Genomic DNA, 27,384 nt, shown 5'->3' on the forward strand with positions numbered 1-27,384 from the left:
TAATCTGTGTAGAGTCTGAAGAGAGATTTGTTGCTTGAGCCATTTTATTCGTGGCCAAATTCCAACTCTATTTGTTACATTCTGCCTACCTCAATCCTACCTGCAATTTTGGATGGCTACAATAATCTTCACTTCCTGTCTTTAACAACTGTGTTGCATCCCAGAGATAACTGCATTTTAGTAGTGGGATAAAGTAATATCTGTTTGAATACCATTTTGTCTGTGAAGTGCTTTGGGATCTTTTGGGGATAAAAGGTTCTATGTAAAGATAGAATGTTATTTCTTCCTTTTTGAAGGAAGCCGTTTGTTGGGAAGGAAAAATAAAATGCACAGCCACATAAGTGGGGAATAACTGGCTAGGTGGCAGTACTGCTGAAAAGGGTTTGGGGGTTCTAGTGGATCACAAATTGAATGAGTCGTCAATGTGATGCAGTTGTAAAAAAGGCTAATATCATTCTGAAGTGTATTAATGGGAGTGTCGTGTGTAAGACATGGGAGATAATTGCCCCGTTCTGATAACTGGAGTAGGCAAGAGTCTGAGTTAGCAAGTGGATAAAGTGGACATACACACAGGTTGTTTAAAATTTATAGTTCAGTGGTTGTCTCCTTAAACAAACCACCACAGGTGTCCAGTATGAGCTTATCTTTTATTAGTTAACCTGCTACATACAGTTGGGAAACATCTGGCATATGAGGATGATACGTAATTAAGTGCAATTAACTTGATGGGCACGGTTTGTTTATGTGGTTCATAGATAATTCAGAACTGGAACATTTATTTAATTTCATAGGTTCAGCTGTGATGCTTTGTTTTCTTTTTTTTTTTTAAACAGTGCAGTGCCCTGCGGATGCTGACAAAAGCTTATGCTCTAATAAATTTGTTAGTCTCTAACGTGCCACAAGTACTCCTGTTCTTTTGACAAATGATGGATCACTCTGTACAACAAAAAATGTTTGAATTTCTATTTAATTTGCTACAAACAGTTTTAAAGAATGTTTGAACAAATTAAATAAATTGCTCATCTGTTTTTTTTAAAAAGACCTCTGTTGTGTTTTGATGCTTTTTAGTGCTTTCAGTATACACTAGCTTAAATGTACATTAGCTGTTTAACATTTTTAGATGTAGGAAGAATGAATACCTGACATACAGGAGTAAAACTTCTTGCTTTCTTTCAGTTTGCACACCAGAGACTGCTAACTGAGAACTAGGTGCTGCCATTCATTAATCATTGGAGGTAAAATACCTAGTGAAATGGAGTAAGATATTATATAGTATCTGTCCTATTTAAAGTACATCAGAGTGATTTCCAAAGCTGTTAGATACTAGTAGCTCTTAGTGCTATGGTAGCTATTCAGACATTGTGTTCAAGTAACTAGCTGCAGAATGTATAGAGTCCTGGACTTTAGAATCTGTATTATCAAGATAGGGAAAGTTGCTCAGGATACTTGGGTAATATATCCCAGAGTCTCTCTCTCCTATTTTTTATTTTTCCTTAAAGTAACGTGAGATCTTTAACTTTATACTTTAGGCTGTCCATGTCAGACAGAAAAGCCCTTGATTTAATATACCACCTGAAGGATGGGCACCCTTAATAAACAGTACATCACCTTCACCCTAGAACTGCATTACAGTTATTGCGTTTGCGCTAAAGTCTTTGGTATGGAATTAAATTCCTAAATTTCTGGCCCAGAAGAGAAAATGCTACTGTATCAGCTGTACCAATATTGGAAAGAAAGTGATATCTGGTGATTAGAGCAAGAGATTGGGAGTCAGGTCTCCTGACTTCTGCTTCTGGGCTTGCCACTGATTTATGTGACCAAGAGAAAATCACTTCACCTCTCTGTGGTTGTTTACCCATTTGTAAAATGCATATTTAAAAACGGTTACATACCTCACAGCAGTGATAGGCTTAATTATCTTTTGTGACGTCTGTGAGGATTTCCAGATGAAAGGTACTATTACAAAGTATTATTGTGCAAATGATGATATTCAGAAAATTAACCTCCCTTAAATTTATAGGGTTGATTAAAATTCACTAGTTTTTGTTTTCAGAGTAATTTTATTCATGAGAATAAGAACCAATGGCTTTAAATATTAACTCTTTGTTAATTATACAGTATCAAAATGGTTAAAAATACTAATGTAGCTTGCCTGATTGCTTGAACATCTCTTGGAAGACATACGGCTGTGTTTTTTAAATTTTTGCTGATGAATATTGTCAGTTAGATCGTGAGCAAATCCCCTCCAAAACAAATATCACAGATTAACTCACATCTTTTATTGATTTTCCTGTTGGGGAGGAAGAATTTGACTTCATGGGAATGAGAAACAAACATAAGCGTTTCTGTTCTGTTAGTGCTGTTTGTTTGCTGAATCTTTAGGCAAACCAGAAAGTTAGATCTGGTTATGCCAGACCAGAATGTCCTGAATTTATGAATGATGATGATCCATAGAAAGAAAATAGTTTGGAATTAAATTGCACTATAGTGCTAATGCTGCAGGAAAAGTCTGAAGCCTGAAAAAATAACACCATAAGAGAGAGAACAACACGTACTGTAGGTTTCACATAACTTGATGGAAAAAATGTTCAGAGTTACAGTGGGTTTCAACTGCTCCTGTAACACAGTCGTTCTGTCTCCTATTTTTTTGACCTGGTGTGGGAAAGCACCTGTGTAAACAAAGATGGAGTGGTATCTAGTGTTTGACTCCTGCATTCTATTCCTAGTTCTGCCACTGACTTGTAGTGTGATATTGAGCAAATTACTTAGGGTTTTTTTTGCCTCAGTTTACCAAACAAAATAATTGGGAACCAATAACCCATTTCAAGTCCTGAAAGATCTGGCACATACCCTGACCACACATCGTAAAAACCTGCCAAAAAAATTAATTCCTTGTTGAACATTAATAAAAAAACCAACATGATTATCTGTACTGCATATTAAGCAACAATGAACAATAGAAGGGCAGGTTATTTTAAAAAGTGGAATCCTGCTGTGGGACAGGAGATATATGGGTGAGGTCTTTGATCTTTCTGTAGAAGCACCTTAGATGGCTATCCTGCTGCTGCATAATCTTGTCCATAAAATATATACAAAAAATGTTTTGTGAAACTAACATCCAACAAACCTAATACCCATACACATATTTACATGAAATTTAAATTTTAAAAAGCAAATAAATTCCAGTGTAAGCACTTTGTTTTATTAGATTGATAGCACTGGACTATATTGTCAAAACCTAAAAGTGAAACTTACAATAAACAAAAATGAAATTGATTGGTCTTTTTACTTTTGCATTTCTTAGCTTGAAAAATGTTAAATAGTATAATATTGAAAAGCAATTAGATTTTTCACACTTTTTCTTATGGTGCTATTGCTGATGAAGGTAAGAATAGTGTGGGGAGGTAATTTTTTTTTCTTTAATGTGATTCTCTTTCAATCTTTTTTGTGTGTGTCCAATTTATTATTTTCAATATTTTATCTAATGTATAGTTTTTAAAAATGCTCCTTTGACTTCACTGAAGTAGGGTAAGGCCTGCATTTTCAAAAATGACTAGTGATTTTGGGTGTCCAGCTGTGACATGTTAGAGGCCAGATTTTTCAGAGGGCAGCTGCTGACCACTTTCTGAAAATGAAGTCCTTTTAAGCATCTCAAGTTGGGCACCCAAATGTTGAGCCACCAAAATTGCTAGTTACTTTGCCCTCTGAAAAATCTGGCCTCTAACATGTCACCCAAAATCAATAGTCACTTTTGAAAATGTATGCCATGCCCTACTTCAGTGAAGTTAAAGGAGCATTTTTAATAAATATGCATTAGATAAAATTATTGAAAATAATAAATTGGACAAAGAAAGATTGACAGAGAACCACATTAAAGAAAAAAATAACCTTTCAAATCTACTTTTTAAAATTTAAAATTAAAAATTGATGGCTTAAAAAGACTTGCACTGCATTTGTCTGAAAAGCTGTTTTGTATAGTTATGAGAAGCAGCATGGTGGAGTGGATAGGGTAATGGACTGGAAGCCAGAAATACTGTGCTTTATTCCCCGCCTGCTCAGCCACTGATTGTGTGTGGGTGTGTGTAATGGGGCAAGCCACTGTGCTTAAGTCTCCTTTTTTATAAAATGAGGATATGATGTACGTTCATTTTTGTAAATGCTTTGAGATCTGGTGATGAACAGCACTGTATTTAAAAATATTTTCTATTACCTTTAATATTTGGTGTTACTGGTTAAAAGCTCTGGGTCTTGATCTTGCAGTGATCCCATCCACATGGAACCTCTGCTACAGAGTTCAATCCACAAAACAGTGATAGCTCCAACAGACTCTGGGTGGAATCTTTAGATCAAGATGGACCCTGTCAAGCAGACAGTTTTTCTGTATTGCAAAGCCTGTTAAGATGATGATGCTAGTGCCAAAAATTCATAGAAGCACAGTATGTGGTTCAGTCCTTATTGCACCATTCTCCCCCCCCCCCCCCCCCCCAGTATTTTCATGGTGGGTTTAGGATATCCTAATCACATCAGAAAAAGGGTGTGTCAAAACTATGCAACACGACAAGCACTTATAGATACATGTTTTCTTCTTGAACTCCGCCCTGGGGCAAACTGGTCTGCACAGAATCAATAGCAGGCAAGGCATGGGCAGTGTATTCCCAGTCTCTAGGCAGGATATGCACATGTGCTGTTCTCGTTAATGTTTTACAGTTTAATCAGAAAAGGGTGTTCCATTTTTATTCTGATGTGTTCTGCTCAAATTTGTGCCAGAGTTTCTATTATAAATCTCTCCAGACTAACATCCATTGCACCAGGTCTTCGCTCGTGAGCAGCTTAGCTTATTCTAAGTCACTTTAGAGGATGTGACTTTAAAATTAAAATGTATTCGTTTAAGATTATATTTTATACTTGTGTATTTTATAAGTGAAGAGATCTGTTCAATCCAGAGACACCTCTGTATATCTTCTGGTGCTGGTTCTCTTCAGATGTAGCTGAATAAAACTGGTTTCAGACTTATGGGGCCATGTGAGCCAGCCCCCCACCAGAACCACATCACAGACCTACTCAGATATTTGCACCATGTTTACGCCAGTGCAATTCCACTGGAGTAACTGGTGATTTACACAGTATGAGACCAAATGATTGTTTGTACAGTATTTGAAGAGGAAACATGCTGCATAAATGCTAACTGCTATAAGTAGGAAAAGACCAAAAGATGATGAACTTAAGAATTAGGGACGTTTCTTGATTTAAAAAAAACTTGTCATAATTTTTGCAAGATGATTCAGATGCCCTGTCTTTAAAATGTAGCTCCTCTTCCTGCTGTGTTGCAGTTCATTTTATTTGTGTGGAAAGATGCTTTTAAACTGAATATTGATTACTGACATCATTTGCCTTACACACTTACAGACCAGCATGAGAGAGGCTGCTATTAAGTGCCCCTTGTTGAACAAGTATTACAAAGTTTGGTCTATAATGCAGGGTATAAATATTTTATTTAACTGGAAATGTCTTTTGTCTAAACATTAGGCCCCTTGTAGCTTTTATTATTTAACTGAGTTTGTAACTATGTTTAAGCACTGATATATTTTTCCTTCTTCTGCACCTACAGCAGTTTATCTCCGATCCCTGTTTTCAGGACTGTTATTGATTTGTCCTTTTAACTGTTTTTTGTGTTTAAATCAAGCTGTGCCATAAATATTCATGATTGCTGTAATGCAACATGCATGCTCACTGTATTACTATATCAGTGGGTGGTACCTAGGAGTTAGTTAAGTATTACTTTATAATATACTGCTATATAATGGGAAGAGAACTAGGTATATTACTGCAGAATTGGTCTGTTCTGAAAAATCCATAATTTTCCAAGGAGAGAGCCACAGGTGAGCCAAAGCTTTTGAGCTTGGCAACTTCATGTTTTGTCCTTCACAAATCCTAATATGGTTAAACCTTTGAATTTATCTAGAATTATTTTTCAAAATTTCAGTCATTGGGTTATCAATGCACATAGTTTCACCTTACCAACAATAGTAGCTTGAGATTTAAATATAGTTCTGAAACTTCCCAGACAAGGCAGATGGCAGACTGATGGGCAACACAAATACAGTTTACAAACAAGGAAGTTATTTGGGTGATAACTAAAGGCTTGTAACAAAATGTATGTGTTGAGGCTGCTGGTATATATTGATTCTTTTTGTACCAGGTTGAGAGAGAGGCGTGATTAAATTAAGTTTCTGGTTTAGTCTGTTAGCACCTTTGACCCAACCTCATTGTTTCTGTTATCTTTTTACATAGTTTTGGGATGCCTTGTGATAGAATTACATGTATATAATAGCTAGACTCAAAGACTGTCTATGCTATGAAAATGACAACAAGTAGTAAACAGTTCTCCCGCCTATGCAAACCAGAGTTGAGAATGATTTCTCCACTGGTATCAAAAGGAATAGCAGAGTATAGTACCCCATGTAGGAGAGAATGCTTGACACTATGGGTAAAGTTAATGGTAAAACTTCCATTGAATTTAACAGGGCCAGGATTTCACCCCAAGTGTCTAACACAGCTTGTTTTTGCAGTGTTGATACAGCAGGAGGGCTGAGCTCCGGGAGCAGGTATAGCCAAGAGATATGCTGGGGTCTAAATGAGTGCTCAGATTTTAGATACTTTAGTTTATCTACTGATTGGTGCTAGCCATTCCTCAGTTTCCTATCTGGCAGTGCCATTTCCTCTCTCCTTCAGGTTTACTGGGTACCTGTGAGTAACATTCATTCATCTCTACTATACACATCTGCCTAGCAGGGATTTTGTAAAACAGTTTGTCTTGCAGAAAGCAGACTAATCCTTACATGCAAAACCAAAGAATCTTGACTTTTTGCAGCATGACATAATTAAAAGTAACAGATTTTAAAACAAGTTATAATGTAAATTTATGGGCTCTTCTTTTTCAGAGCTATGGAAGCACTAGTTCGGTGACTGTACCAGAAACGCTGTTGTTTGTTTCAACCCTAGATGGAAGTTTGCATGCTGTCAGCAAGAGGACAGGATCAATCAAGTGGGCTTTAAAAGAAGGTGAGTACGAGGTGTCCTCCTATCTTCTGTGGAGTAACTTCAATAACTGTATATATTCAATAACTTTACATAAAATGCTGATACGCTTATTTTACCAGGACAATAATGTTCCTCTGATTATGAGTTTTTAAATACTGGCTCACAAGACCTACTTTGTACAAAATTTATCACGGTTTTGTAAAGGATGAACATAGGGGTGCAGAAGCCGAAAAAGATGTAGATACTGAACGACATATTCCTTAGCTTTGCTGTTCTCCTTCTGGACATGACTTGATATCTAACTGCAGCAGTACAGTAATCATGCTGATCTGTATATTTTCACATTTGGATTTTTTTTATATCTGATTTTTTGTTTTTTAATGTTTCAGAACATTTAGGCAGAGGTTATAGATACGATTACTGTACCAAACATCTTAGTTCAGGCCTGCACATTAGTAATAGTTGTACAGCTTTATTTGCTTTTGGACATAATGTCCCCTTTTTAAAGTTTATTCTTCTGCACTGGGTAAGGTGATTGTGACCTTCTTTTTTTTTTTTTAATGTTTGTTAATGCAAGGATTTTTTAAAAAGAAAAGGAAGACTTGTGGCACCTTAGGGTATGTCTACACTATGAAATTAGGTCGAATTTATAGAAGTTGGTTTTTTTAGAAATCATTTTTAAATAGTCGATTGTGTGTGTCCCCACACAAAATGCTCTAAGTGCATTAAGTGCATTAACTCGACGGAGTGCTTCCACAGTACCGAGGCTAGCATTGACTTCCGGAGTGTTGCACTGTGGGTAGCTATCCCACAGTTCCCGCAGTCTCCGCTGCCCATTGGAATTCTGGGTTGAGATCCCAATGCCTGATGGGGCAAAAAACATTGTCACGGGTGGTTCTGGGTACATGTCATCAGGCCCTCCTTCCCTCCCTCCCTCTGTGAAAGCAACGGCAGACAATCGTTTCACGCCTTTTTTCCTGAGTTACCTGTGCAGACGCCATGCTACGGCAAGCATGGAGCCCGCTCAGCTCACTGTCACCGTATGTCTTCTGGGTGCTGGCAGACGCGGTACTGCATTGCTACACAGCAGCAGCAACCCATTGCCTTGTGGCAGCAGACGGTACAATAGGACTGGTAGCCGTCATCGTCATGTCCGAGGTGCTCCTGGCCGCGTCGGTCAGGAGCGCGTGGGCAGACATGGGTGCAGGGACTACATTAGGAGTGACTCGACCAGGTCACTCTCTTTAGTCCTGCAGGCAGTCCTATTGTACCATCTTATGGTGAGCAGGAAGGAAATATGGATGGCTAGCAGTCCTATTGTACCATCTTCTGCTGAGCAGCCAAGAGATGTGGATGGCTTGCAGTCCTTCTGCACCGTCTGCTGCCAGCCAAAGATGTAAAAGATAGATGGAGTGGATCAAAACAAGAAATAGACCAGATTTGTTTTGTATTCATTTGCTCCCCCCTCCCTCCCTCCATGAAGTCCTGCCTGAAATACGAGAGGGAGGGATAGCTTAGTGGGTTGAGCATTGGTCTGCTAAGCCCAGGGTTTTGAGTTCAATCCTTGAGGGGGCCATTGTGTGTGACAGTTGTTTTTGTTTCTCCTTGATGTAAAGCCACCCCCTTTGTTGATTTTAATTCCCTGTAAGACAACCCTGTAACCACATCGTCAGTCGCCCCTCCCTCCGTCAGAGCAATGGCAGACAATCGTTCCGCGCCTTTTTTCTGTGGAGACACCATACCATGGCAAGCATGGAGCCCGCTCAGATCACTTTGGCAATGAGGAGCACATTAAACACCACACGCATTATCCAGCAGTATATGCAGCACCAGAACCTGGCAAAGCGAAACCGGGCAAGTGGGCGACGTCAGCGCGGTGACGAGAGTGATGAGAACATGGACACAGACTTCTCTCAAACCATGGGCCCTGGCAATGCAGGCATCATGGTGCTAATGGGGCAGGTTCATGCCGTGGAACGCCGATTCTGGGCCTGGGAAACAAGCACAGACTGGTGGGACCGCATAGTGTTGCAGGTCTGGGATGATTCCCAGTGGCTGCGAAACTTTCACATGCGTAAGGGCACTTAGATGAAACTTTGTGACTTGCTTTCCCCTGCCCTGAAGTGCATGAATACCAAGATGAGAGCAGCCCTCACAGTTGAGAAGCGAGTGGCAATAGCCCTGTGGAAGCTTGCAACGCCAGACAGCTACCGGTCAGTCGGGAATCAATTTGGAGTGGGCAAATCTACTGTGGGGGCTGCTGTGATGCAAGTAGCCAACGCAATCAAAGATCTGCTGATATCAAGGGTAGTGACCCTGGGAAATGTGCAGGTCATAGGGAATCCCATTGCAGCAAAGCCATCCACTAACTGTGGTGGGGCCGTAGACGGAACCCATATCCCTATCTTGGCACCGGAGCACCAAGCCGGCGATTACATAAACCGCAAGGGGTACTTTTCAATAGTGCTGCAAGCACTGGTGGATCACAAGGGACGTTTCACCAACATCAACGTGGGATGGCCGGGAAAGGTACATGACGCTCGCATCTTCAGGAACTCTGGTCTGTTTCAAAAGCTGCAGGAAGGGACTTTATTCCCAGACCAGAAAATAACAGTTGGGGATGTTGAAATGCCTATAGTTATCCTTGGGGACTCAGCCTACCCCTTAGTGCCATGGCTCATGAAGCCGTACACAGGCAGCCTGGACAGTAGTCAGGAGCTGTTCAACTACAGGCTGAGCAAGTGCAGAATGGTGGTAGAATGTGCATTTGGACGTTTAAAAGCGCGCTGGCGCCGTTTACTGACTCAGTTAGACCTCAGCGAAACCAATATTCCCACTGTTATTACTACTTGCTGTGCGCTCCACAATATCTGTGAGAGTAAGGGGGAGCCATTTATGGCGGGGTGGGAGGTTGAGGCAAATCGCCTGGCCGCTGGTTACGTGCAGCCCGACACCAGGGCGGTTAGAAGAATACAGGAGGGCGCGGTGCGCATCAGAGAAGCTTTGAAGACCAGTTTCATGACTGGCCAGGCTACGGTGTGAAAGTTCTGTTTGTTTCTCCTTGATGAAACCCCCCGCCCCTTGGTTCATTCTACTTCCCTGTAAGCTAAGCACCCTCCCCTCCTCCCTTCGATCACCACTTGCAGAGGCAATAAAGTCATTGTTGCTTCACATTCATGCATTCTTTATTAATTCATCACACAAATAGGGGGATAACTGCCAAGGGGTGGTGGAGGAGAGAAGCACCGGGAGGGGTAGTGGAGGAGGGAAGGACAAGGGGACACAGCACTTTAAAGTTTAAAACTTTAAAACGTATTGAATGCCAGCCTTTTGTTGCTTGGGCAATCCTCTGGGGTGGAGTTGCTGGGTGGCCGGAGGCCCCCCCACTGCGTTCTTGGGCGTCTGGGTGAGGAGGCTATGGAACTTGGGGAGGAGGGTGGTTGGTTACACAGGGGCTGTAGCAGCGGTCTGTGCTTCTGCTGCCTTTCCTGCAGCTCAACCATACGCTGGTGCACTTTAGTTTGATCCTCCAGCAGCCTCAGCATTGAATCCTGCCTCCTCTCATCACACTGCCGCCACATTTGAGCTTCAGCCCGCCACCTCTCCTCCCGGTCATTTTGTGCTTTCCTGTACTCTGACATTGTCTGCCTCCACGCATTCGTCTGTGCTCTGTCAGTGTGGGAGGACAGCATGAGCTCAGAGAACATTTCATCACGAGTGCGTTTTTTTCACCTTCTAATCTTCACTAGCCTCTGGGAAGGAGAAGATCCTGTGATCCTTGAAACACATGCAGCTGGTGGAGGAAAAAAAAAGGGACAGGGGTATTTAAAAAGACACATTTTACAGAACAATGGGTACACTCTTTCACGGTAAACCTTGCTGTTAACATTACATACATAGCACATGTGCTTTCGTTCCAAGGTCGTATTTTGCCTCCCCCCACCACATGGCTAGCCCCTCACCACTCCCCGTGGCTAACAGCGGGGAACATTTCTGTTCAGCCACAGGCAAACAGCCCAGCAGGAACGGGAACCTCTGAATGTCCCCTTAAGAAAAGCACCCTATTTCAACCAGGTGACCATGAATGATAGCACTTTCCTGAGGATAACACAGAGAGATAAAGAACTGATGTTGTTTGAATGCCAGCAAACATACACTGCAATGCTTTGTTCTACAATGATTCCCGAGTACGTGCTACTGGTCTGGTGTGGTAAAGTGTCCTACCGTGGTGGGTGGAATAAGGCTGCCCTCCCCAGAAACCTTTTGCAAGGCTTTGGGAGTACATCCAGGAGAGCCGCAAATGCCAGGGCAAATTAATCATTAAACATGCTTGCTTTTAAACCATGTGTAGTATTTTAAAAGGTACCCTCACCAGAGGTCCCTTCTCCACCTGGTGGGTCCGGGAGGCAGCCTTGGGTGGGTTCGGGGAGTACTGGCTCCAGGTCCAGGGTGAGAAACAGTTCCTGGCTGTCGGGAAAATCGGTTTCTCTGCTTGCTTGCTGTGAGCTATCTACAACTTCATTATCATTATCTTCCTCGTCCCCAAACACTGCTTCTGTGTTGCCTCCATCTCCATTGAAGGAGTCAAACAACACGGCTGGGGTAGTGGTGGCTGAACCCCCTAAAATGGCATGCAGCTCATCATAGAAGCGGCATGTTTGGGGCTCTGACCCGGAGCGGCCATTTGCCTCTCTGGTTTTCTGGTAGGCTTGCCTCAGCTCCGTAAGTTTCAGGCGGCACTGCTTCGGGTCCCTCTTATGGCCTCTGTCCTTCATGCCCTGGGAGATTTTGACAAATGTTTTGGCATTTCGAAAACTGGAACGGAGTTCTGATAGCATGGATTCCTCTCCCCATACAGCGATCAGATCCTGTACCTCCTGTTCGGTCCATGCTGGAGCTCTTTTGCGATTCTGGGACTCCATCGTGGTCACCTCTGCTGATGAGCTCTGGCCAGTGTGGCAAGCTGCAGGTGACCATGCAAACAGGAAATTGAAATTCAAAAGTTTGCAGGCCTTTTCCTGTCTACCTGGCCAGTGCATCTGAGTTGAGAGTGCTGTCCAGAGCGGTCACAATAGAGCACTCTGGGTTAGCTCCCGGAGGCCAATACTGTCTAATTGCGTGCACAGTACCCCAAATTCAACCTGGCAAGGCCGATTTAAGCGCTAATCCCCTTGTTGGGGGTGGAGTAAGGAAATCGATTTTAAGAACCCTTTAAGTCGAAAAAAAGGGCTTCATATGTGGATAGGTGCAGGGTTAAATCGATTTAACGCTGCTAAATTCGACCTCAACTCCTAGTGTAGACCAGGGCTAAGAGACTAACAAATTTATTTGAGCATACGCTTTCGTGAGCTACAGCTCACTCTCACGAAAGCGTATGCTCAAATAAACTTGTTAGTCTCTAAGGTGCCACAAGTCTTCCTTTTCTTTTTGCGGATACAGACTAACACGGCTGCTACTCTGAAACCTGTCATTATGCAAGGATTTTTTAGTACCTTTGTCCCTTCCAGATTGGATTACACAAAGCACTGCTACAGTACATAGCTTTCCCCACATCCAGCTGTGGGGGAGCATAGCAGGGAATGTATTGCACTAATTCTCTGAATACTGCAATAGCTCTATGGTTGCTTCAGATGTGATTGGAAGTGTTGAGTCTGATTTATAAAACTGTACACAGATAGGCTTCTGATTACTTGAAAGAGAGTCACTCTCTGTATGTGCCACCATGGCAACTGAGTCATGGTATAAGAATCTTGAGTAGGCACCCAAATACTATGGCATGATGGGTGCCTTATAAGCCTCTGATTAGAATAGAATAGAGGTTCCCTGGGGTTCTTCTGCCGATATACTGGGAACTGGAGGCAAAAGATTTGTAGTGGAAGGCTCTTAACCCTGGAGTATGCTTCTCCGACTGGTACAATAAAGCCTGTCTGTTGACCTAAAGGGCAGGGTATAAAGGTCCTCTCTTGTCTCTGCTGTGTGCCTGAGGGAGATGGCACTAGGGATAACACAAGTTTAATGGTTCAGGTCTGTCATAGTTGACGTTGAACAAGTTGTGTGCTAGGGACTGCATACTCTTATAATTTAATACATAAAATAATAAGAAAGAGGCTCTTTTAAGAATAGCTTTTATCATTTTTTTCTTCATGAAAACATGGCATTTAATACAAAATAAAATGGTTGTGGTTGGACTCTGGTGGTTGATTACATGTGAAAGATATATTTGAGATGTAGCCCTTTCTCCTCACCTTTTGGAAATCCATTAGAAAGCAGCTAAATGAAATGCTGTCACAGTGATTGCATCATTCTACTCAGTGTTTGTAAACCAGTTGCCCTTTCAGTCGGCAGGCTGAATTGGTGGTGAAGGACTGTGCTAGTCTGATCTCTGTAGTCCAAACCAGTTCTTCTGTCTTTATGAGACTGTTCATTGTTTGAATGTAGTTCTAGCAAACAAGCAGTTATTTTTATAAGAGCAAAATGAGCACTTTTTAAACCCCTCTTATCCACAGTAGAGTAGGAAATGTTAAGCTAGTGAGACAGAAATTTCAGGAATCTCAGTTTATGGGTATCCTCACAATTTTCCCACCCTCTATACCAATATTTTCACCCATGTAAATGTTGTACGGAGATCCCCTCTATCCCTGAGCATTCTTGATTAGATGAATGAAAATTACTACTCTCTCAATTCACGATTGCTTTGTGGCTTGTAGCTATATTAATATTAAGAAAAACTTTAACCTATACTGACATAACACAGCATATGTGAATATAAGTGTATAGTCCTGTCCTATGTAGAGTTTGACTCGCTTGTATAAACTCAGTGCAGTAGTTGGCCTTTACTTGTAAGCAGTCTTATTAAGGGGAAGAGGTTAGGTGCCTCTGAGGAGGGATGAGGGTACCTAACTAATGAAAATAAGAGAGGACACTGGTTTAAGTCCAGATTGTTTAAGTTACTCTTCCTTATTAAAAAAAAAAAAATAAAAAGTTGCAAAATACCATTGGGGGTTGGGTTTTTTGTTGTTGTGGTACATTAATGCCCTATAGAACTGGATTATCCAGTCTGGTCGTGCTAGTTTTATTTTATTGACTGTTTAATATTCTGGATCCTTATCTATGTGCAGTACACCCAACTAATGTTTTGTGAAGTGCTTATCACCCACCAGTTTGGTTCTATATGACAATGAAAACCACAAACCTCACTGCACAAATATATGGTAATACATTTAAAAACAAGCTGCATTCTTCTGGGTTAGTTTAGTGAACTTGTGAAATCTCAACAGGCAAGGAACTACATGAATGACCTGGGAATTGAATTTGGAGATTAGATTTCTAACTGAAATTGTCATTTCTGAATCTTCCATTGGTTGCTACCAGGTTGGTGAAAAGCCCACATGAAAGATGTGTGACAGTTGCAGTACTGGGAGCCCAACATCAGAGTTGGCTAACCAGCTACCATCCTGCTCTAATGCTGGGTTTAATACCAGAAGAACTGTAATATTAGTACTGAATTTGGCATGTTTACCATATGTCGTGCTGTCTGTCTCTGTTAACTATAAGTTTGTAACGCATACAAAACTTTCTGTGAAACTTCTAAGTTGCACATACTGCCTGGGTTCTCGGACAGCTGCTTTGTACCCTAGATATCGGAAAATTAAGCATATGTTGTTGTTCACATGACTTTAGATACTCTGGAGGTCGCCTACAGCACAGTGAAATCGTTTATCAGTGACATAGGGTTTTGTTATTACACGTAAGAGGTTAGGTGTTTAGCATGACCAACTGTATAGTACCTTCTTGTTTAAAAACAAACAGCCATGTGTCTTCATGTGCTGAAACTCAGTATCAGGAAGGGGGGTTATTCACGTTCTAGTAGTGCTTAAACAAACATGAACATCTTTCCATTTATAGTTTGTCCTGATTAGCACTAAAACCTATTACAGGAATGCAAAGTAAATGAACTAGTGCCTCTTATCACCACAATAACCTGTTTGAGTTTCCTGCCCTCATCTAGTGCTGCCAAGACAGGTGATTTGAATGCTCCGGCTCTCTTCTCCCCATGTGCAGCATAAATCAACTGTCAATAAACAGTGAGAGAGGCAATAGTTTAGAAAGGAAAGCACACACTATAGTTATCTGCAGTGTGAACTGTGGGCTCAGTTACTGCAAGGTGCTGAGTGCCTTCGGGTTCCATTGGTTTCAGTGGGGAGCTGGTGCTCAACACTTTGCAGGATTGGGCCCTCAGCGACTGGCCATGTAACTGCTGTTGCATCATCACATGCACTTCACAAAGATGGTCCTAGAGTTAATAGAAAAAAAAATGGTAGTCCCATTCCGGAAGAGCCTTTGTCCCTGCTGGAGCCCCAAACAGTCCAGCCGTATCATTCTGAGGCTCCAGGGTGTGGACATCACTTCTGAACAAGTCTCTGAAGTGCCATCTCTGATCCAAAAAAGGAGTGGTTAGTTCTGAGCGGTGTGACACGCTTCCTTATCTTCTCCTCTCACCATCATCAGGACACCAAGCAAGCTTCCTCAGTACTGACAGCCTGTCTGCGGAATCCAGAGACTGAGAATCCAACTTGGGTATAATCAGGCCACTGCACCAAACAAAAATCATTTAAACAAAGTTATGATTAGGGCAAAATCCAGGCAATGTAAAGTTGCACTTTTCACAAGCTGTTGAGCAGTCTCCATGTTAGCTTGAAAGAGTTGCAGCTCTTTCTGTTTTTACTTTTTTTCATACCATTATTGCTCATAAAATGTGAACATTCACCCTTCTGATTGGAATCTGTATCTACAATGTCTTAAGGAACTAATCAATAAAACTCTCCGGATTGAAAGGTCATCTTCTTTCTTTTAAAACGGTGGGGCTCTGCAGTTAGAGATGGCATTGCTGCTGATGCTACTTCTGTGTCACCTCCTTAGTTTGTGTTGCAAGGCTAGGATGCAGCAGTTCAGACTCTATTCTTTATGTTCTTTTGACTAAACATATCTGACAACTATGCAGTATTCTTTCTATAGAAGAAGATGGAATCCATTACCCTCAAGCAGCCAGTAATGAGCCTACGAGTGACTTATTGGGCAGCCTCCTGCTTTGGTCACAAAACTATAATCTGTGCCACAATGAAGGAAAGGAAATCTCTCAGAGCAGGGAAGACTGAGCTGGAGAAAAAGTGCAGATGAGAAATCTGAGAGCGTTACAGTAGGCGGCCCAGAGCCAACTGGCAAGATCAGATCTGAAGAATGGTTCTCCCCTGAATGTCATCAATTTAATGGTCTGTATTTTAAAAAGTCTTATGTCAGTGGTCTTTGTTCAGAAGGTGTTTCGTAAGAAGTACTCTCCCCCCCCCCCCCAAAAAGCACTCTGGGCTAGTCTGTTAACAATGTGACTTTATGTTAATAAGCAGCATCTTCAACAGTGAAGAATTTAAGTATGTAGTGTTTCAGGGTGCTATTTTGGGTATATTTTGTCTTTGTCCTTCTCCAGTTTATTTCTGTGCATCCTTTGTCGCTGTCCTGGTTGGAACAGTCTCCTTGCCCTTTTGCCCCAAATGATCCTTCTCCCTACCTACCTACAATCCACTTCTTCCATGAAGTGTTTTCCAAAGGAATATACAACATGCACAGGTTTGAGGCTATATCTATTGCCAGTGAAGGTTGCTTGCTTGCTTTGCCTTCGCCTTGTCCCACTCGTCAGAGTCAGTGTGAAGACTCTTAGAGTATGTGTGATTGGCACAACTGTTACAAATCAGCCAGCCAGGCCAGATGTTCTTGGTTTTCTAACTCCTGGGTGGACAGCTTGCCAGAGCTGACCAGACCCACCTGCCTGATAGAGGCACTTGCCCAAGGTCATCCAGCAGATCAGTGGCAGAGCCAGAAATGGAGCCAGGTCTCCAGAGTCACAGTCCAGCACCCTCTCCATACTGCCTCCCTAGCTAGTATAGTGTCTTGTCTAATTTGGAGTGTAAGCTTTTTGGGGCAGGGACTGTATGTTCTTTTCTGCACAATGATGGGCATAGTAACAGTTGTCAATATAAATTATAAAAAGGATCTTGATCCTCCAAAACCTTACTGACATGACTAGCCCATTGAAGTTAAGGATTCATGAATAGAAGTTGCAGGTTTGGGCCCTTTTTATAATTTATATTTCAAGCACTGTTAGTGGGCTCACGTTGGGATCTATAGATCCTACTGTAAAATAATAATAATTCCGAGCCTTGGAACATTGTTTGGTACAGAATTGCAGATCCAAAGATTAAAACCCATAGGGACTTTAGAAAGAGAAACTGTTATATCCATGAAAGCGATCAATTCCTCTGTCCTTTGAAAACTCCAGAGGACTGTGAGTCAGTGTCTCTAATCTTTTTGAAAGAAGTTGCAACACTTAGCTGGGATGACACACACTTTTTAGCCCAGTCCATTAGTTCACGTCTTCTGATGAGACTCCAGCTCAGAAACCGTTTTTTCCAGTTCATTCCACTGTGGCAGCAACTAGTTCAGTTGCTGTTTCAGAATCTGCCACTTCTCCTTTTTCAGTCACTGTTTTCATGTGTTTCTGTTCAACCTAGAGGCACATTAAAGGGATGGAAATCTGCAGTGATATCTCATGCATTTAAAAAGAACTGTCAAAGGGCAAATCGCTCCTTATCTTGCTTTTTTATGAGGCAGATAGAGAGAATGTAAAGCGATTAGATGTTTGTATACAGCTTTTAGCATTATGCCATTTGCTAGGAATTATTCTCAAATAATACAGATATGGCAGGGTGGTTGTGGTTTTTTTTTTTTTACTTTAAAATCCCAGGCTGTGCCTTCAAAATGCTGTCTAGAATTATTCCAGACTAATTTAGTCTGTCATTAGTAGGGTCCATCTACAGTACAATACAAGCAGAACTGGGTCAGGGCATTTGACTGCTGCCTGGTTATAATGTTGTTGCCAATGAGATATAACTGGGCCCCATTAATGAGGTAAAACCAGGGGCAATCATTATGTAAATGGGCCCCCTGACTTTGTTCTTCTTGTAAGTGGGCCCTCAGAGGGAATCTAGAAGTAACCTCTTATTTCATAACCCTTTATTTTTCCAGCCGATGGTTTTGTAATAGTAAAGATCTTTTTTGAAAAGAGTTGCAAAACTGGAAACTGGTTAAATGTCAAGGAATAAATTATTTTCTACTCCCGCATCATTAGGGCTATGCACTGAATGACCCCGCCGATCATTTTTTCCATCTCTCAACTCTGTGAGTTAGCTTTACTTTTGAGGGCTTTGACAGGACTGTGGCAGACGTGCAGCTGCTGTGTTTAATAATCTAGGAATAGTGAGATGTAATTATGTTGTGTAATGGTCAGTGAAGTGTTGTTATATATTGAATTATATGAATGTTTTGATCTAGTGTAATAGGGACACTGTGCAAAAAAATAAGCAGGAAAGCATCACAATAGATGTAGATAAGAAAATCTCCCAACAAATATGGGGAGCAATTACAGGACAAGGACATACTTCCAGGCTCCAGTTTGAAGTGAGACAGCTTTGGCACGTTGGGAGCCTAGTGATCAAAGGGACACTGAACAGTTAAAAAGACTTGGGGGGGGGGTAGGGGGGTAGTTGTCAGTTGCTGTCCAGGGAGAAAGGCTGACACAGAGAGACGCTGGAGTTTGAAGGAGCTGGGTCTTTCCTAGGTTCGGGGAATGGTGAGCCTCAGGCAGAAGCAGGCATGCATCTAGACGGGTTTATTGTTTTAAGATCCATTTTCTCTTAAATACTTTGGTTCTAAATAAATAATACGTTTCTTTAAGGAAGCTGTCTAGTTACTGGTTATTGCTGTCATTGTTCCCAGAGGAAATGGAACTGTAGGCACGAAGATAAGTCAGGCCTGCAGAGTAATCACGGTTGGTCACAGGGAACTGCAGCCCAGGGTCTGGTCTGAGAGTGGAAGAATTACGTGATTCCACCCCAAGAGAGAAGTGATGGCTCGAGGCCCAAGACCTGAGTGGGGTGCACTCAAAGAGCCTAGTAACTGTGACAGGGGCCTTCTTCATTTTAGCCCATTAGGTAGAAAAAGCTTGACTTCAGTTCTGGTAGGCTAGTCTTCTTTATTTTACTAGTCTGCTTGTGCTAACATTGGAGCTACCAGAAGATGTGATATCAACCAAACCACATGACAGAGAGTAAGAAAAGTTCGCCCTCTTTCATGTGAAGGTAGTTTCACAAGGGCATTTAAACTTTAGTTAAAGATAATGTAAGTGTTAAGGAAATCCAGAAAATTTGTTTCAACGGATGAATTGAGACAAGTGGATGTGCACAGCCAGTCTTTCTGGATAGACTGTATTATGGGTAAAGGAACAGAAAAGATTTTCCTCAGTCATGTTATGCTCTGCTGCAAGCAGCCTCTGGAGTGAAAATGAATCAGATCTGTATTTTTGATACATAGGCAGCTGTTTCTTATGGTTCATATGGGACATTTAGACAGTGTTCTAGGAGGCCATTAATGGGATTGGTGTTTGGGTTTTTTTTTTTTGTGTGTGCAGTAAGTACTACAAAATTTCATGCCCCTTAAATAGAACATCTTAATCTAGTTCACCTGCCTTGCTAATTTTGACTATTTACTAAATCAAATTACCATCACTGAGGGCGTAAGTAAAAGCTGGAATCACTAGTTCCCTTTCTTTGAGATCGAGCTTGAAATCACGATGCCAGGAAAGAAAGTTTTAAGAACTTTTTCTCACAGTCGTGGTGATATCTTTATAAGGATCTAACTGAAGTAGACAACATACTTTTTACATCACAGTAGAGCTCATTATTTTCATAGCATTACAAGACTTTCTTTCCATATTTGGGGACATGCAACAGGAAAGATTGATTGAGGAAGGTGAGATGACATGAATTGGATTTCTGGTGTTGTGAGATTGTTCAGTATCTTGAAGGGAGTACTACTGGTTGATGAAATTGTCATGATTGACACTCTTCTCTAACAGCTTCACAAAGTTCTGAGCTTTAGCTCTGTGTGTGTGTGTGTGTGTGTGTGTAAGAGACAACATAAGAGATAGGAACACACACATATTGCTTAGTTATAGTTGGTAGATAAAATCGCAGCATATTCTTGGGTTAAGAGCCCTTAGGTAGTAGGAAAGGGGGAGGGGAGCTTTACTTTGAGCTGAGCCTTGAAGCACATGCCTCTTGAGGAGGTTCTCCAGCATTACAAGATGAGTTGAACTCAAGGTCTTTTAGTCCACAAATGCTTTATGGAACTTACGCTGTTTGTAATTGAATTCTTCTAATTTTTTTGTGGGGAGAGAAGAGCTACAACTCTCTTTGCCTAAGGTTGTGGACAAGCCAGATGCAGACACTCCAGATTAGAATCTAACCTTCTGACCGTTCCTGCAGCTGTACATTAGCTGAAAAACCCTAAATACTAATCTATACAAAGAAAAAGCACCACATCCTTTCCTGTTCCGTTTAGAAGCAAGTTGTAAAGTAACACATAATGATGGATTTTGGCAGTAAGATTAGAGCAACCTTTAAATTAAAGGTGACGTTTGGAATTATCTTTGAGTGCATGCTATAGTATGTCAGTAAATAGTGTAATAGAAAAGTTGAAACTTGATTCAGATCTCACCAGTTATACACCATGTTTGTCAATGGGCTTACTCCTCACATTCAGATAAATAAGAGACCCTTAGACTAAAAATGTCTGAAAAGTTTAAAGGAAGAGTTGAGGCAAGAAATAGTCACCGAAGACCTTGTCTAGAGTAGGGAGTAAGTGATTTTTAAAATGCATAATGTTGTACTGAGTTTAATAAAAACCCAAAAAACAAATATATCATTTCAAAACCAAAGTGTACAGGTTTATCATCATGAGCGATCACTTGAGGAAGCGATGATCATAGATAGGGCTTTTGGCAGCATTGCTCAAGTACTGTTGCTGAAGATAGACTGACAATATAAATCTTTGAAATTACCAAAGGCAGCTTATGTCTTCCCACATCAGAAATTTCTGTACCTAATCAGTTCATCAAGAACTTGCAAAGTCACTTGGTGTGTGCCTCAAGCAGTGCTTGTAACATTTGAATTAAAGTTTGACTTAACAGAAGCCTTTGCCATTTACTGCTGACTTATGATGCTCTCATATCACCAAATAATTTTTTTTCCCCTTCTTGTGAGGTCATAGTGACTATAAATACCTTAGTCTATGGAGGTCCTATCTCTTTCTCCCTTTAGTCTGTTTCACCTGGATTCAGATGGACACTTATGGTTTCTGATCACTCTTTACTTCACAAAGGTCTTTTTTTTTTTTTTATTGTTGAGTTGAACCAAACCTTACATCAGGCATCTCATGCTTTTTCTTTGCTATGCGTCTTCAGTGAGGAGCTGATTTGGAAATCAGCTTCCCACAGCTCCCATTAGCCGGGAATGGCGAACCGTGGCCACTGGGAACTGTGAGAGGCCGTACCAGCGGACGCTCAGGTAAACAAAGCATCTCGCGACCCGACAGGGACTTACCCTGAACAAGCCACGAACCAAGTTTGGGAACCCCTGTATTAGATGGATTTAGATAGAAAGTTTACAGAGGATAACAAGCTGGGAGGGGTTGCAAGTGCTTTGGAGGAGAGGATTAAAAATCAGAATGATCTGGACAAACTGGAGAAATGGTCTGAAGTAAATAGTGTTGATACTATTGAAATAGTAAGTATTGAAGTAAATAGTGTTGAAATAGGGAGTATCACACTAGGGAGCATCAACACTTTATTGCCATGGCCTCCCTGGGCGATCTAATCTACAAGTGTAAAATTGCTCAACAGCATAACAGAGTGCTGGCTTCACACCCATGAATTGGGTTTCTTCCAGAAGCTTTACGTGCTTTTGAATTAAATTGCTCTGTCTGCTTTAAGAAAGAACCTACTCAGTCATCTTTTAGGTTTCAAAAAGCAAACAAAACTCTGGATCCTGTTGCATTTTGAACTCCGTTGCTCTGTGGGGCTGTTTAGTGGAACGGAAGAAATGGCTGAAGGTGTGGGGGAAGCTCTGCTACTGTTCTTCAGATCTAGCAGTGTGTGCACTGCAATACATGGGGAGTGGAGGGACTTCAGGGGGTCCACAAGCACCCTGAATCATGAGTCTGTTGCCCTTATCTTGCATAGCTCTGCTATTACTGTAGTGTATTTGAAATCTCTAGTACATGTGCCAGCTTCCCAATCAAAGTCTCTCATAAGTGAATGTTTGAGCCCTTATTTCCTTCCTCTTGCATCATTTTGTTTCTGTGTGTGTGTGACGAGAGAACTGGTGTAAAAGATAAATAAGAGTTGCTTTTTGCAGTAGCTTGTTTGGTCTGTTTAATCTGTTTTCTTTATTGATTGAATTATTTTAAATTTTTATCTTTTGGGAGCAAGAACCTGTTGTGATCCCTACCTTCTGGTTTATTTAAGGAACTTTCTTACAGATGAGGGTGGAGGATGCATGCTTTGTGCACACAGTCCTCTTTCCAATGCTGCACACAAGAGTATATGCTGCACACTTGGGTATCTCTGTTGGTACCAGTATTGTCAACCCCAGGCCTTCAAATCTCAGGCCCCCCAAAGAGTATGAGGGTGAGCCTAAAAAAATCAGAAGATTAAAAAAACAAGCAGCTCAACCTTTTTTTTTTTTTTTTTTTTAATGTGCCTGCTTGTGAGAGCTTTTAGGAATCGTGTTTTCAAGCTTTCCTCTGTATCCAAAAGGTCGAAAAATTCCCTTTTTAAAATGAAAGCTGTAATTGTCACGGAATCCCAGGGAATCCGGGATCGGGCTTCAAGAAAAATACTAAACACTGCGAGATGTGTAGTAAAATTGTGAGAGCTGGCAATGCTGAGGTGGTGAATAATGGACGTTTGGGGAAGTTTCACTGGAGAAATCATTTACATGAACTTTTCCTAAAGTGTTCAGATGATCCTTTCTGTCACAGACAGGTGTGAAGGAGGTTCTTGGGACGCTGTGGCTTTTTTTCAGTGACATTTTAATTTGGTAAATTATTCCATATCCCATATATTTTCCCTTGGAGTAGGATGTTTAAGTCTCTATCTGCTTCCTGCTTAAATCAGTGACTGTGTTGCTGTTGTTTTCAATGGGAGCAGAACCAAGTCCTCGGTTTACAAGTTGCATCATAAATTAAGTGTGAAGTTTGCTAAGGAAGTATATGCTTGCCTGCCTGCTTAGACACAGAATAGTGAGTGATCATAAAAAACAGATGAAAGAGGCATTAAGCAGGCCCTTTTGCATTCAGACATGAAGATTTATATTCTCCTCTCTCTATTCTCCACGACCCGTTAACGTTAATGAATGTTCACATGTGTTTAAATAAAATTGATGGTGGAATCCTGTCATTGTGGCTGCTTGGGAATTCTGATCAGCTTCCTTCTGGGCAGCCAAGGACCAGACACGAAGGAAGTCGTTTTTAGAAGAAGAGGTAGTTTTTTGCACTCTAGAAAGGTGCCTTTACATGCAATGTAGTGTGCTTGTGGCCAAGGAAAGATATAGAGATGACTCATGACATGATGTGACACTGCTGCTTCATGCGAATCCCCTTCTGTTGATGGTTTTGGGAGTTACGTATTGAGAATGAGGAGTGCAGGATAAGACTGAGTACAAAGGTAGCTTTAGAGGGAGCAAAAGTGCCCTGCTGATGCTTACAGAGGTATACAATAAATTACAAGCCCTGTTTGCATTATCAGATGGGTGCTATGTTATGATGCTATACATTCCTATGGATGACTCCCTTAAACACCCAACGTGGCTCGCAAAATGGTCAATCCTGGGGTTGGTGTGAGTTCATGACTTTTAATTGCCTATACATTGACTCCCGCATGTTCTGTTTGTGCAGATCCTGTACTCCAGGTGCCAACACACGTGGAAGAGTAAGTCTCTCTTTCTCTGTTTACTTCAGCCCTCTATTGCTTGTTTGATTTTTCACTGACATCATGAAGTTTGGTTTTAGTTTAAAGTAGGGAACTGTTGAAATACCACAGGTAACCAGACATGGGATTAAAGATTAAAAACTTTCCCTGTTTGTAGGATTCAAATGAAATGTCCTTCCTTCAGACTGTTTCTCTCCAAAAACCATGCTTGGAGCACCTGTCTGGAACACAAGCAGGTTGACCATGCCTATTTCAGGATCACTGACTTGAACAGCCTGGGAAATAGCATAACCTGCTGGGGAACAGTGTTCAGATTCTAAACCTTTAGTTTCAGTACCTTATCTCAGTGGTTCTCAAACTGTGGGTCGGGGCCCCATTTTAATGGGGTCACCAGAGCCAAAGTCTGAGCCCAACAGCCTGAGGGCTTCAGCCCTGGGTGGCAGGGCTCAGGTTACAGGTTCCCTGCCTGGGGCGAAGTGCTTGGGCTTTGGCCCCTCCACACCCAGGGCAGTGGGGCTTGGGCAGGCTTTTTTGTCCCCCAGCTTTTGAGCCGCTTTTGTTTGTATATGTTACTGCTGGTTTTATTGCCACTATATATAAATTAGATTTGAACTGTGATCCCTATACTGCAAGGCATCGTATTCATACTGGTCAACCCAGCTTCAGTTGGACTAGGAACACTATTGACAATAGTTTAGGTTTAATAGGCTGTGCCCGTTCTGATATTCATTCTCTTTGATGTTCAATTAATAAGTGTTTCGAACAACCAGATATTCTAAAGTCAACAAGCAGATGTCAAATGGTCTTCACCAGGACACACACACTGACCATTGCTGCTTATTGGTTTGGTGACAAGTATAATGTGTTCAATTTATTTATAATCACTATTTAACTCATAGGCCAGCATTTCTTCCAGACCCAAACGATGGCAGTTTATATACACTTGGTGGCAAAAATAATGAAGGCTTAACTGTGAGTATATTTTGGTTTGCTAGTGTCTAATCTGTCTACACATGCGCCCTAATTAGATTGCACAAAGGGTAGGTCCCTAAATTACTTTCCCAACTATCTGCTTTCCTGACAGCGTTGTAAAGTTCTGCAAGCTGCCCACATTTTGAATCATTTACTGGAAGCAAGTATTTCTTGGGAAGGCCTGACAACATTGGCTAGTAAACACTGTTCAGTGCCAGTACCAATTTTAGGATACAAATTCCTGGAATGACAGCATTCGAGTTGCACTGCTTTCTGGTTCAAAGGGCCATCCTGTAGTTTAGGACAGGCAACATTTACAGCCTTCCTTGTGAGCTACAGAAAACCCCTTTGGCTTGAGGATACCAACAAAAGGCAGACCCGTTTGACCCACCTTTGATATTTTTGTGGCACTTGCTAGTGTAATGATGATGATAACACCACTTCTTTAGCACTCTCCAGATATTAAGTAATCCTCATAGCATCCTGGGAGGGAGAGGTATTCAATACAGCACACACAGTTATGGCCTGAAAAAAATAAAATTTTTAGCAGTCCTATTGAGAAGTCCAACCCATATTAGGATAAATGTGGATTCTGTGCTGTCTCAAATAGCAGGTGCTGTTATAGCACTTAGTAAGCAGGTTAAACTGTGAACCCTTCCAAAATATTTGCATCGAAATAGTCAACCCCGCAGATGTCAGCTGAACACTTGAGTAAAGCAACAGCTTTGTGATGAAACTCAGATAAAATGTTTGGCTTCCCACAAGTTTCTTTTCCTGGCAGCCGCTATGACTTCCTTTTAGAACTTTAACATTTTTTTTTATTTTTGAACAGAGAAGTATCTACTGACAGGTTTTTTCCTAATGCACCCAGATACGTGGCCTTAATTTGTGTTTGTATTTTTGGTGTTCTTTGTGGGTAGATCTAGGTAGCAATCGGTCCTGAACATCATGTTTCCTTTCACCTGTTAATCTCCTCAGGTAAAAATATTCGGGTTGGATGCATCATTGTAGATGTTCCAAGCTAGATGGAAGTAATTTCACTGTTTAAAGTCCTGGCCTCTCTTGTATTTGTGCAACACTTCTGTTTGTCACTTTTCTCTTCCTGATGAAGGCCTCTTAAAATCCTGGAAGGTTGTTCACCAAGCATGTAGATGTGATACGTGCCCAGGAGCATTATAGAATTTGGCGATCATAATAATTCATTGCCTTTTTAATAACACGGTTTGTATGAAGATCACTGAGCTTTGCAATGCTAATGTTGCACCGTTGCAAGGCAGGTAAATATATGTATACTCGTTAACAGATGGGGGAATTAAAGCACAGTGTTGGGACATGGTGCACAAGTCGGTGGTAGAGTTAGGAATAAAACCCAGGAGTCCTGGCCTCCAGTCTTCTGTACTATAAATATTTCCTCCATTCCTGTTACATTTCTAGTAAAACACTGAGAAGTCCCCACATGAGCTGTATTGGTACCCTGTTCCCTTGAACACAACTGGGAAAATCGCACTAATTTCAAAGTGTAAAAATTTTATGATTTAAATGAGCCTTTTCATTTTTTTTTCTAGAAACTTCCATTTACAATCCCTGAGCTAGTGCAAGCATCACCCTGTCGCAGTTCAGATGGGATTCTGTACATGGGTAAGTTCTAGTTAATCTCTCCACGGGTTAACTGATTTAGAAGATTGCAACATTACTCAACAGCAACCGACAAATACAAACTGCCTAAACCAGACAGAGCTCTCTTGCATGAAAATGTCATCTCAGCCTTGGCTGTTAATTAAAGCCTTTCGTAATATTTTCTGATAGAGAATCTTGCACTTACTGACATGTGAAGATAAAAAGTCAACTGCCTTCCCTTAGAAGGAGAATAGCTTCTCAAACCACTGCATTGCCTTTAAAAAAAAAAAAAAAAAGTTACTCTCCCACTACAGAAAATGTAATTAACTTTATTCTGTGACACAAAACATATTTAGCTCAGTTATATGGTATATTTAATCACCTTCTCATGCTTATAAATATACTTGCCTCAGCCAGCCAAAGGCCCCTGCCTACATTACAACTATAACTGAGTCAGGAAATCGAGTTACAACATGGTTCTAAGTTGTGGTGTAGGCGAGATCGAACTGGGGTACTGTCCTGGATGGTTCAAATCTGAAGCCTGGTTACATGGTCATGGCTAGGTTGAATCTACACTACAGCTTTTAACCATGTTGTAATCAGATCTCCTGATTCATTAATAGTTAGCAAAAAGAAAAGGAGTACTTGTGGCACCTTAGAGACTAACCAATTTATTTGAGCATAAGCTTTCGTGAGCTACAGCTCACTGTAGCTCACGAAAGCTTATGCTCAAATAAATTGGTTAGTCTCTAAGGTGCCACAAGTACTCCTTTTCTTTTTGCGAATACAGACTAACACGGCTGCTACTCTGAAACCTGTCATTAATAGTTAGGGGGATTTACATTACTCTGCCTGGTTGGCATCTTTGGAGATGACAC

At 41.3% G+C, this 27,384-nt stretch overlaps 1 protein-coding gene across 2 annotated transcripts in view; it reads left to right on the plus strand.

Annotated features, from left to right (window-relative positions):
- The window catches only part of ERN1 (endoplasmic reticulum to nucleus signaling 1), a 62,495-nt gene that overhangs the window by 15,160 nt on the left and 19,951 nt on the right, over window positions 1–27,384 (plus strand). The window contains exons 2-5 of one of the 2 annotated variants that reach the window (XM_074972219.1): window positions 6,942–7,062; window positions 23,884–23,917; window positions 24,817–24,889; window positions 26,455–26,527. In XM_074972219.1, coding sequence (XP_074828320.1) covers window positions 6,942–7,062; window positions 23,884–23,917; window positions 24,817–24,889; window positions 26,455–26,527 — 301 coding nt within the window. Of the gene's footprint in view, window positions 1–6,941; window positions 7,063–23,883; window positions 23,918–24,816; window positions 24,890–26,454; window positions 26,528–27,384 lie in introns of those variants that run through there. The other variant, XM_074972220.1, reaches the window with a different exon arrangement.

This window comes from Natator depressus, chromosome 14, assembly GCF_965152275.1.
Source record: "Natator depressus isolate rNatDep1 chromosome 14, rNatDep2.hap1, whole genome shotgun sequence".
Lineage (NCBI taxonomy): Eukaryota > Metazoa > Chordata > Testudines > Cheloniidae > Natator > Natator depressus.